The sequence below is a fragment of the Gadus macrocephalus genome, chromosome 23 (assembly GCF_031168955.1).
Source record: "Gadus macrocephalus chromosome 23, ASM3116895v1".
NCBI classification, from domain to species: domain Eukaryota; kingdom Metazoa; phylum Chordata; class Actinopteri; order Gadiformes; family Gadidae; genus Gadus; species Gadus macrocephalus.
This window is the reverse complement of record NC_082404.1, coordinates 6,593,392-6,606,019: the sequence shown is the minus strand read 5'-3', so window position 1 is coordinate 6,606,019 and position 12,628 is coordinate 6,593,392. Positions and strand designations below refer to the sequence as shown.

The 12,628-nt window shown below is 53.2% G+C and overlaps 1 protein-coding gene across 3 annotated transcripts in view; it reads left to right on the top strand.

The window, feature by feature from the left end:
- Nucleotides 1-12,628, top strand: part of LOC132452161 (rho GTPase-activating protein 21) — a 48,316-nt gene that overhangs the window by 15,654 nt on the left and 20,034 nt on the right. Inside the window, exons 4-8 of one of the 3 annotated variants that reach the window (XM_060044591.1) lie at nucleotides 2,136-2,228; nucleotides 3,800-3,878; nucleotides 4,805-4,859; nucleotides 6,509-6,532; nucleotides 8,831-10,676. In XM_060044591.1, coding sequence (XP_059900574.1) covers nucleotides 2,136-2,228; nucleotides 3,800-3,878; nucleotides 4,805-4,859; nucleotides 6,509-6,532; nucleotides 8,831-10,676 — 2,097 coding nt within the window. Of the gene's footprint in view, nucleotides 1-2,135; nucleotides 2,229-3,799; nucleotides 3,879-4,804; nucleotides 4,860-6,508; nucleotides 6,533-6,926; nucleotides 8,029-8,830; nucleotides 10,677-12,628 lie in introns of those variants that run through there. The other 2 variants (XM_060044592.1, XM_060044593.1) reach the window with 2 other exon arrangements.

Here is a 12,628-nt window from a genome sequence, read left to right as displayed (position 1 = left end):
AGCGGGAGAGAGAGAGATTTAGAGGTACAGTGAGTGAGATAAAGAGAGAGAGAAGCAGAGTGCTTGGCTGAGCCCAGCACTCTGTAAAATAACATTATCCTATGCCAAACAACAGGGAAGTGTGTGTGCGTGCGTGCGTGCGTGCGTGCGTGCGTGCGTGCGTGCGTGCGTGCGTGCGTGCGTGCGTGCGTGCGTGCGTGCGTGCGTGCGTGCGTGCGTGCGTGCGTGCGTGCGTGTGTTGATCTGGATGTCAGCCAAAGGCTCCATAATCGCCACGGTATCGTTCAGACTAACAGACAGAAGAATGATGGACAGGGAGACGGATAAGATATAGGTCATATAGAATGATGGACTTTCTCTTGGATCAGGTTTACATTGATCACATGAGAAATCAATAAACATTATATTGTTTATTGCAAGCGTAATCATGACATCAAACGGGTGGAACACCTAATTCATGAGGTCACTCAGTAAGAACGTGTAATTGCTGGTCTGAGATGCAGCCCTTAATGCCGCAGGGGGAAAGCAATAGGATAAGACATTTGGTTTAAGTTCAACTACGCCTAAATCCTGTCTACACACAAGCATGAGCAACCCCTCCCACCTGGTCCCCACGGCAGGGAAGAGCAGACGCTCATGATCCACGCTCAATCATTTGATGCTTTTATGGACGGGTTGAGGTGGGTTGAAAGAGAGAGGGGCTGCAGGTCGGGAACCGAGCCGAACGCAGGGTGCCCTAAGTGGCCTGGCGCCCATGGCTGATCTCAGTCAGCCCAGGGTGGCCGTACGGACGCCTGGGCTCGTTGGCCTTTTATTAGCGTTTTAATCTTTGCGTGGGGATGTGGGGGGGGACGACACTGAAATGCCTGAAGCTTTAGATTTCCAGATTTTAATCCTGCTGATCCAGCTGTGGGAGCTTGGAAACTTCCAGAGCCCACTTTGTGCTGCAGAGTTGGAATGCTGTAGGCTCCTATATTGGCTCCGGGTTTGGATGGACGGAGGAGGAGAGTGGGCGGGGGCAGGAAGGGTTTGGAGTGAGCGAGAGTGAAAGAGGCATTTTAACATGAGTCATGCATCTTTCAAAGTTGTATTAATTCTACGATTGAAAAATATTATGTTTTTTTTATGGTCATTTTCTTTTAACATATAGGAATTCTAAGGTGTAAGGCATTCATAGGTGTCGTAGTAATCGTAGCAGTAAAGGTGCTTGATCGAAAGCATGATGACAAGCCATGACAACCACCCTTATTACCATGGTGACACGCCATGACAACCACCCTTATTACCATGGTGACATGCCATGACAACCACCCTTATTACCATGGTGAAACGCCATGACAACCACCCTTATTACCATGGCAGCGCGCTGTGACAACCAGCCATTTTACACACACACACACGCACATACACACAGTACAGCGTATTGCAGGGCTGTTGTCTTTGGTTGGTCCAATCAGAAGGTGCCTTGTGTGGACATCATGAAGGTGGAGCGTCCTTGAAGATGCTATTCATCATGATAAGAAAATATCAACGGGCCTCGCTCTATTCATTGTGTTGTACTTACCCCTAGTGGTCGAAGTGAGAACAACCTGTTCATCTAGTAGTCAAATCCACGGTTACTGTGCAGTTAGTTCATAAGCAAGGGTTTGATGTGAAGAGGTGTGCCTCTGAGCGACATGCTATCAGAGCTACATCATACTAGTAAGACCAACACATGATCTGTCATCGTTTTCAGCTACATGAGGACAATGAATGCAGAAGCTCCCACACTGTTGCTGCTCCTCTCTTCTCCCTCTCTCCTCTCCCTCTCTCCTATCCCCCTCCTGCCTACTCTCCCCCTCTTCGCTCCCTCTCTCCTCTCCCTCCTCCCAACCTCCTCCTCCCAGTCTTTTTTTCCTTCCAGTAGTTTCTTTGTTTTTAACGTTGTTGCTTGCTGAGCCTGTCCGAAGAGGATTTTCTGTCAATCAAAGGATCCGGGATCTGCAGTGTGTCTGCCGTCAAAGCTCAGAGATATTCCAACGGGGGCAACTGTTTGTTTTTTGATTCTCCAACTGCTTCTCTGCCTCTCTCGAACCGACCAATCATGTGGCTCTCTCGAACCGACCACTCATGTGCCTCTCTCTCTGGTCTCCAAGGGAGTAAGCCGAACCGCTTGGAGCCCATGGACACCATCTTCGTCAAGCAGGTGAAGGAGGGAGGCCCCGCCAACGGAGCTGGACTCTGTACCGGTCAGTACAAACACACACAATACACACACATGAATAGATACACGCACACCCACAGACACACACACACACACGGATGCACAGATGACTGCACATGCCCGTACACACACACTCACAGACAAAGGGACAGATGCACACACACAACACACACACATGCACAGAGGCACGCACGCACACACACAGACACACACACAAACACACACACAACGTAGTACACACACACTCACAGACACATGCACAGATGCCCGCACACGAAGATGCAATCACACGTTCACACACACACACACACACACACACACACACACACACACACACACACACACACACACACACACACACACACACACACACACACACACACACACACACACACACACACACACCAAACACTCAGAATGTGTCAGCCGCACATATCTCAGTGAGTGATAAACATCACATATTTTACCACAAAGTTGAGTTTGTGCTGTGAGTCCTCCAGAGAACACGACATGCCAGGCACTAAAGTACTCCCCCATTGTTCTTACTGTGGCTCAAATTCTTTGATCCTGTGAGACATCCAGAGTGAGACCAGCGCCTCTGTCCCCCTGCCTGAGGGATCGTAGTTGTGGTTGTGATCCCGAGGCTGGGTTTGTTCCTCAGCGGGGGGCTGTTCAGGAACGCAGAGCCCACACACGTCTGTGAGCTCAGCCCTGAGCCCCGACCACTGCTACTAGAACCTCCTCAAGCCTCTTCCCTAGCCCCCCTCTCCTCCTCCTTCTGCTGCTCCTACTTCTCTCTTACTCCTCCTGCACCTACTCCTCCTTCTCTTCCTCCTCTTCCTCTTCCTCACTGCCTTTCTCCTCTTCCGCCTCCTCATTCTACTCCCTGCTTCCTCTTCCTCCTCTTCGTCATTCTCGTCTTCCTTGCTTCCTCCCCCTCCTCCTTCTTCTTATCTTCTTCTACTCATTTTTCTGACCATCAACTCCTCCTCCCCCCCGCTTCCTGCTCCTCCTCTATCTCCTCCTCTTCCTTCTCTCCTCCCCTCCTCCGTCCGGGGCTCCTTTTTACTCCCTATCTCCCTCCCTCCTCCTCTCCTCTTTATCTCATCCCTCCATCCCTTTGGGACAGGGGAGTGCACGTCTTTCTGCTCCTTATCAGTTCTCCTCTTCCTCTGAGCACTCCTCCTCGTGCGTTTTCCTGTGAGATGGTGATCTGTCCCGAATGTGTAAACCCAACCAAGTTCCCCCCTTCCGGAAGGTTACCCAGAACTCCCTCTGGTCCACCCCGTGTGAACAAACTGCCAGCCTTGTTGCTGTGGACAACGGACGTAGATCCACACACCTGTGTGTGGCTCACATAACTTTGGGCTTCAATTGGTCAAGGAAGTACCTTTGTGGACATCCTGCAAATCCGGGATCCGAGAAGAGAGCGGAACCATCGCGGTGTGTTTGTGCATATGTGTGTGTGTGTGTGTGTGTGTTTGTGTGTGTGTGTGTATGTGCTTGTGCGTGTGTGGGAGCTAGCTTGGCTGACGCTAGGAGTTGCCGTGGAGACTTCAGAGGGATAATAATGGAGTTGACTCTGCTTGTTCCCAGGGGACCGGATCGTCAAGGTGAATGGCGAGAGCATCATAGGGAAGACATACTCCCAGGTCATAGCCCTGATCCAGAACAGGTGAGAGCTCCTAGCCCCCCACAGCTTCCATAGTCTAGAGCAGTTGCTACATTACACGCTGAAAGTCCTGACGTCAATCACCAGCGGAACCAAGGTGAATCTCCCGTCTTGGATTAATAGAGTCCAATTATGTCTGTGTATGTTGGGTTTTCGATGTTTCCGCTAAAGAGGATGTTCTGGAAATAGAACAACCTTAGCGATGCCCCAGCGATGTAGCGGAGTGTATAAAAGGAAACAGTTCTTTCCCAGTGGGTACTTTAGTATCAAAATCCCTATTAAGCCGTCCATCTTTTTATTAAATGAATGTTTGTCTATCCATCTTTCTCTCTATCTATGAACTTATTGTTGTTTGCGTGATGTTTGATTTTCCAACACTTTTTTGAGGGTTAAAGGGGGAGGGAGGGAATGATACAAATGTTCTGTTCAACATGGTGCCAAATAGGGATTTATATAGAGAAAGGGGATTACCAAACCTGTCATACATCTTCCTGTTGGTGATAAGAAGGGTTTTCTGGAAACGTCTGAGCCTGCTGCCCACTGTCTGACGTTTGTTGTAATACCCTCATTTGTAATTGCTCCTGTCCAAATATTTCCAGGGGTAGTCCCAGCATTGCAATACAGTGCATTTCAGTGGAAATGATGCCACTGGGTGTATTAGTCAGCACATGATGTTTTTCGGTTGAGGTAAAGAGGATGTTTTCTGACCACTTACTATCAAGTCTTTACAACCCTACATCTTGACAAATAATTCCGAAGTAGGATGTTTTTTGACTGTCACATCTCTCTCTCTCTCTCTCTCTCTCTCTCTCTCTCTCTCTCTCTCTCTCTCTCTCTCTCTCTCTCTCTCTCTCTCTCTCTCTCTCTCTCTCTCTCTCTCTCTCTCTCTCTCTCTCTCTCTCTCTCTCTCTCTCTCTCTCTCTTGCTAGTGATGCATCTCTGGAGCTGTGTGTGATGCCAAAGGATGAGGACATTTTGCAGCTGGTAAGAACCCATCTTCACTTCACTAGAAGAATCGTATTGATCTGACACCTCAGATGCTATCTCAAATCTTTCAGGTTTCAATATAACAGAACAGTATCCGTTCACTTGTTTCAGCAACACGAGATGGAACGTAAAATATAATTACAGGTACAGACAGACTTTTACAACCCAATAAGATAAAACGGTCCAGACATTTACAACCAAACAAAGATACAACTATCCAGACATTTACAACAGAGAAAGAATAATGCTGTAGTATAAGCAGAGTTTTTTATGGACAGTAAGAGCTCCACCCAAAAAAACAATGCCAGCAATACACCATCTCCCCTAACATGGACCCTAATCTGATGCTAAATTCATTCATGAGTTAGGCTAGGGCTAACAGGCTTTTGGCTTATTGGTATGTCTCTGAGCGTCTCACAGAGCTAGCTCATTTGCTGTTTCCCATCAAAGAGCGAGAGAGCGGGAGATATAGAGCGAAGGCAGAAGAGAGAGAGTGAGCGAGACAGGGGCAGTTAGAGCGAGAGGAGGAGGGTTATAAATACATTCTCAGTAGTCAGCCAAGGTTTTTCACCCAATAGACCTATGCCATTAAGAAAAACAGCACGGACAGGGAATCCATTATGAATACACTAAGATCAAATATTAATATGGAAGCGAGTTTTAAGGTGTGATTTAATAGGGTTGTTTAACATTTAAAATTGTTTATATATATGTATCTTATAAATTGACGCATTATTAATTAGAAAAATTAACTGCATATTAACAGCATTGTCTATATTTGATCATCTTCAATCAGATATCAGATATGTGGGTACATTGTCTTTGAATAGGAAAGTAGAAACAGACTTTACACAACATATTGGTTTAACATTATCAGGTGTTGGTTTAGACGTGGATGGAGTCAGGTAGTGACTTGTTTGCGCGCACTATGTGTGTGCGTGTGTGTGTGTGTGTGTGTATGTGTGTGTGTGTGTGTGTGGGGCTATCAGCTGACCTCGTTGAGACAGTAAGCCTTACGAGAAAGAGACGAGAGAGGTTAGGAGTCATATACAGAGAGACTGGGAAAGGAGAGAGAGACAATCAGAGAGAGGGAAAAGAGGAAAGAGACGGAGAGGAAAGAAAGACACAGGCTAGAGATAGAGAGAGCACTTATAGAAAGAGCGAGAGAGAGGGGGCCATGAATAAGGATGAAGAGAGACAGAAGATGAAAAGTTGTGGCCATGGGATGTTTGACGTACAGCAGGGGAAAGTGTCAGCCCAAGGATAATATATGAGTGTGCAGAGGGGGAGAGAAAGCGAGAGAGAGAGACAAACATCCCTCGCTGTACATCATACCTCGCTGACCTCACCCTAAGATGAAGGTTGAGTCAGAGGAGGGACCAGAGCAGTGATGATGATGATGATGATGATTATGGGTATGAAGGCTCTGTCACAGCATCTCGCTCTTCTCCTGCCCTCATTGATCCTTCCTTCCTTCCCTCCTTCCCATTCCTCCTTCCTTGTTCCCTGCCCTGGTGGCGCTGGTTCGCCGTTAAATCGTTTTCATTTATTCCTCAATGCTCACTTCTCCTTCTCCCTCTCCTTCTCCTTCCTCCCTCTCTCTCGCTCTCTCCTCCGCCCCGGCCTGTATAACCCGCGGACCCCAGTTTTCCCGGGACATCACCGCTCTGGTAAGCCTCGCACGGCCATTTTCCGTTTCTTCAGTTCCTTTTCTTTTCTCACATTGCTTGCGTTTTCGTTCCTTGCTGTGTGCGTTTCACTGTGGATCTAGCTGTTCCCATGCCAACCGCTTTAATCATGCTTCCTGTCTCGGAAAATTCTCCTGAAATTGTTGTGAACTGTTAAAAGTTCGGTTACCAGGCATGGATAACGTATTAAAAATAACTGAATTTCTCAATATGTAATGGGAAATTTCGAGGGCTGCGCTACAACACATATTTCAAGGTTTGTGTGGCCTCTGGTCAGACACCGACTCAAACTTGCACTGTTGTCTGTCAAAGGTTTATGAGGCAGCTGGCAGAGCTTTGTGAGGAGATACTCCTGTGAGGTGGGAGTGAACGCTCCGGTGGCACGGCTTCGGAAAACGTCCTGGAAAATACCTGGAAAACACTAAGCCCCAAAGAGTGGGAACCCTGTTCTGCTGCGTTTGGTTTTGGGTTCAGGCTGCTCTCTCGGTGCCAGCACATAGTCGGGTCCAACAGCCACGGACCAGGCACAAGGTGCTCTCCTCAGGAATCCCAGCCCGTGTTAAGTACCTGTGAGCAGGGCTCCGGTGCGGCTCGTGGTTTAAGTGCTCTTGATCAGGAGCCGAAGCCGGGGGCCGGTGGTCTGTTCCCGGGGCTCCCAGCGGCGCGGCTGCCCAGTACCGGCCGACCGCAACGATAGATAATCCTCCCCGCTGTGGGAGAGCTGCTTCAGTGGGCACGTCGACGCCATTGAGTTGTGTTGGCTGTCGACCGGCGTGCAGGCAGGACCAATCCCACTCCGAGGTGTACACTTCCAGTCATGCATGAGCTGGAAACGACAGTGACTGCAGGTACGGTGCCTCAAGACACGGGACACGGACGGATTAATCTCCCAGATCTCTGTAAGGCTCTGACTCCTCCAGCATTCATTTCCTGGGAGCACTCTCTGCCTCGCTCTGAGTCACATGGGTTCTGGTCAGTTTTTTTCCATCGCCTATGCAAATGGGGGGGCGGGGCTTAGCGTCAGACAGCAGGCTGCCTGTATAAAGCAACCTGAGACCTCCAGGTAGAGTGATATTGATCAAAGTCCAACGCCAGCAGCAGCAGAACCGCCCCCCCCCTCCCACTCTCTCTCTCTCTCTGACACTCTCTCTTTCCCTCCTCTTCATTTGTTTAAGAGCTCTCACTCGGAAGGGGCTGGCCCTTTAAACTCATTCAATAGCGGATCAGGCAGACGTTCCCTGAAGTCCCTCTGTCCGCGGGAGCTCTCTCTCCAGTCGGTCGGTTTGCGAGGTTAGCGCTGGCGGCGGCGGTGTTGGCGTTAGCGCTCCGAGGGTCTTCCCGTGGCGTCGGAGGGACGTGGCTTAGCGTTTAGCATGACCGTGGACCAGCCGGCGGTGTTGGGGGCCTCCCCCGGGAGAGCCAGACGCCGGTCCTTCATCCTCTCCTCCTGTCTCAGAGCCCGCTCAACGGGCCCCAAGGTGGGTAGCCCCAGGGGCCGGGTGTGGGTCTGACCGCCCAGTGCCCCCCGGAGGTCCACATTCTGGACCTGCCCGCTTTCCGGGCAGGTCCAGAATGTGTTTTTTGTTTTTTTTTCTTCCTTGGAGGATCTATCGTGCGCTCCGTCGGTCGGCCCTTCTCTGTGTTTTTGTGTGTGTTTACTCGAGCGTAAAAAAACAGTGAGACACTGGTGAATTCCTGTGCCTTGTGTGGCACTTTGGGTTCTCGTGTAACTTGCGGCCCATTCCCCTGCTGCCGGAGGGGCGTCTATGGCGACTGACAGTCTGACAGTTGTCGTGGAATTTAGTGGAAGTGTGTTTACACTGCTGATAACCTCATCACCCACACAGAATGGCACAGTAGCTTTCGATTCTGAATTTTTTTTACTGCTAACAACTGAATAACTACCATTCGAGGCGGTGATCATATTGTGTAACATCAATAATGTCATCGGTGTCATCTGTCGGGTCAATCGCAGTTTTAACCAACCGACTTTTTTGGGCTTGCAAACAAGGACTGAATGAGTAATAATAAGGGAACTACGGTATCTCTAGGTCGCGGTTTCTTGATGATTATATAGATAGATGGTTAGGTACGTGCTTGCTGTCTTAATTGCACTATTCAGCGTTTTATTTCTCTGTCCGTCTTAGCCTACCTTCTTCTCCCTCTTGAGTCAAAGATTCCCGCTAGTGCACTGCGCTACGCAAGCTGTGACATCACATCCTGCTATGACGACGGTTAGAACGAGCACAATAACAACGACCATCTCCCGATCTCTTCCAGGCGTACTCCCAGGATGCATACCTCAAAGGCCACGATGCGTACAGCGGCAACGCCCGCCACATCCCCGCGCCGCCCCCCCTGTGCTACCCCCGGATAGAGGCCAAGGCCCCGGCCTCGGAGGACGGCCCGGCGCCCCCGGAGACGGAGCCCCCCGCCGCCCCCCAGCCCTCCCCGAAGACACAGACGGTGGTGTGCGTGTGCAACGAGAGCGTGAGGACGGTGCTGGTGACCCCCGACCCGGGGGAGGGCGCGGCTCGGCCGGCGGTACGGGCCGGGCCCAGCCACCGGACAGAGGAGCCCCGGCGCGCGGCCTCGCCGCAGGCCGGCCCCGAACCGGGCTCCACCAACCGCGGCACGGTAGCCACGGCGACCCTCGTCGGGGCGGGCTCGGCCCGGTCGACGGGCTCTCCGGTGGGCTCGGGTTCCAGACCCACCTTGTCGGGACGGGACCCCCCACCGTCCAAGACCGCCTCCGCGGGCCTCAACCACTACCCCCCCTCGTCCCCGGCGGCCTCCCCCTCCCCCCGGCAGAGCATCGACTGGAGGAACTACACCACCTACAAGGACTACATCGACGCCAAGCGGCTGCACAGCTACGGCAACCGCAGCATCCAGGAGCGCCTGGACAGCCTGCGCGCCGCCGCCGGCGGAGGCTCCGCCTACTCCCTGCCGGCCACGCCCTCTCCGCCCGGCTCCGCCCAGCGGGGGCAGGCGCTGGGCTCCCAGGTCCGACGGAGGAGCACCTCCCACGACCGGGGGACGGAGGTGGGCCGCCAGGGGTCCCCCGTCACGCCCTCGCCGCTCAGCGCCTCCCAGGAGAAAACAAGGGCGGGGGGGGGCGCAGGAGACGCGGCGTGGGGGACGGCCGCCGCCCGGACCTGGTCCCGCAGCCTCTCCCATGAGGCTTTGCACTCCGCCACCCCGACGGGGGGGCCCACGCCCCGGGCCAGGTCCTGTGACTTCCTGGGGCGCCGTCCCGGGGAGACGGGGGCGGGCGTGGTCCCCGGGGACCAGGCGGGGTGCAGCCGGCCCGGGCAGGAGGCCCGGCTGCTGCAGTGCCAGGGGGAGGGGGCTAGAGCCGGCCTCGGAGCCCCGCCCCCGCAGGAGAAGCAGGGCAGGGGGGCGGGGCGCGCCAGCTCTGTGTTTACTAAATGCCTGACCGACCCCGCGCTGGCGGTCGGCCGACCCTCGCGGCCCCCCGCCCACAGCTCGACCGCCTCGGAGCAGTCGCCCGCCGAGCCCCCCGCGGACCACGCCAAAGACCAAAGAGCCGTCGTCATGGGCAACCACCTGGCCCACGCCTCGCTGCAGCACCTGCAGCTCCGGGGGCGGGCCGACAGCCTGAGGATGGACAGCAGGCAGGAGGGGGCGGGGGGGCCGGTGCCACGCTCCTCTTCCTGTTCGGGCTCCGCCTCCAAGCTGCCCGCCCAGAGGCCGCTGCAGAGCGCGGCCGTCTCCTCCCCCTCGGGCCTCGCCAAAGACGGCGACAGCCCCGCGACCCTGAGGTCGAAGGTCAAGGAGTTCTCCGACGGGGGCTCCACCAGCGCCCCCACCGTGCGGACCGGCGCCGCGGGCGTGGTCCTGAGGAGGAGGGAGTGCCTGGGCCTGCTGCCGCTCCGGCCCCCGTCCTACGTCCTGGCCGTGAACGACCTGAGAGGAGCCGCCGCCTCCCCCCCCTGCTCCTCTCAGATGGGGAGGTCCTGCCCCGCCATAGGGGGCGCCGGCAAGCAGACCTACCTGCCCGCCGCCTCCCGCCGGGAGCCGCCGGGCCGGAGGCTGGGGGAGGCGCGCCGCGTCCTGGGCTCCGACGACCTCAACGACTCGCTGGACTCCATCCCCTTCATAGGTGAGACGCGCGTAACACACTGTACCCCCACACTGTGCTGTCACACACTGTACCCCCACACTGTGCTGTCACACACTGTACCCCCACACTGTGCTGTCACACACTGTACCCCCACACTGTGCTGTCACACACTGTACCCCCACACTGTGCTGTCACACACTGTACCCCCACACTGTGCTGCCACACACTGTACCACCCCACTGTGCTGTCACACACTGTACCCCCACACTGTGCTGCCACACACTGTACCACCCCACTGTGCTGTCACACACTGTACCCCCACACACACTGTACCCCCACACTGTGCTGTCACACACTGTTATACATGCCACTGTCCAGTTAGAGCTAACACACACACACTGCTACACCGCACTGTCCTATCACACACTGTTATGCACGGCACTATCCAGTCCGAGCTAACAAACACACTGCTATACTGCTAAACTGCAGTGTCCTTTCACACACTGTCCTAAGCTGTACTCTCCAGTCAGAGCTAACACACACACACTGCTACACTGCACTGTCCTTTTACACACTGCACCATACTGTACTGTCCAGACAGAGCTAACACACACACACCGCTACACTGTACAACACACATCACTTAATGATGCGATCGGGGGGCGTTTCCTTTTCGGGAAGATAAAAACCGTCAAGGATTGGTTTAGTGGACCCTTTCAACCGAAGGGACGGTGGAGTCAGACACAGGACATTTTGGACGGGCAACGGTAGATTATGAACCCAGAGGCTTTCTGCTGGGAGTTCAACGTCGCTGCTGCACATGCAGCATCTCTTGGTGTTTTGTGGACATCGGAGTACTTAGAGCGGACGATGTCATCAGGGGATGAAAAGAGAACAGAGGGACATTGCAACGTGTTCACACATTCACCTTTTGGGCATCTGAAGCACACACACAGAAATACCTTGTGACACACACACACACACACACACACACACACACTCACCTTCTCCGCACCCTCCCAGCTCCCTTCCTGTCTAACCTCTCGTATTACCTATAATCAAATATAATGTGTGAAATCCGACCGTCTCTCTCTGTGAAAAACACACAGAGCTTCTACTGGGGACCGGCCAGGTGGAGAACATCGATTTCCACACCTTCTAAAATAATTATTCCAAACACATACAGGTATTTTGGTTGATAAAAGGTGAAAAGTGCAGTTAAAAGTTCCCTGATAAGGTACTACAGTACCACAAGGGTTGTAGTGCAATGAAACAAGCTGATACTGCAATACAACAGGCTGTACGTTAAAATAGTGCTCTATTTATTATTATAATAATAATAATAATAAGATATATTTATCTAAATCAATAAAGTGGGGGAATATAGCTAATATGGGATTATGGGATCGCCAACTCCAGCTCCTGAGCCCAAGGTATTCACTGCAGCTCCTCTGTCTCTTACTGCACGGTGCAGGTATTCCTTCCCTTCACAGTGAGTGTTGGCGTGTCCTCATGGCTCTCCTCAGGCGTCAGACTGCTGGAGTGTTTACCACAGTCTATCTCTGAATATCAGTTGTTTTATGGGTTATGCGTCGTATGGGTTGGCGGTGTGGCTGTTTAAGCAGTGCCCTGGGGCCGTCTGCGGTACGTGTGGCGTCGCGGGCGCGTGCGCCCGTTCCCTCGCACGCCGCGTCTCGGAGCCCGGCCGTGTGCTCGCTGCGGCAACACTAGGAACTCGACCTGTCCATCAACGCCTGGGCCCCGCCCCCGTTGTTGATAGACTAGGCTGTGTGCCAATGGGATAGAGTATCTCCCGGTGTCTTAGGACTGGGCGTCGGCACGCTATCCTCACCCCCATAGAAAATATAATGTCATCATCATACAGTAAAATCTTCAAACTTACTTCTAATCTAGTTAGTTCCACTCCCTGAAGCTTCATGCAACCCAAGGGGTCACTGGTTACCGTACTCCTCCACACGCCTCAAATCCAA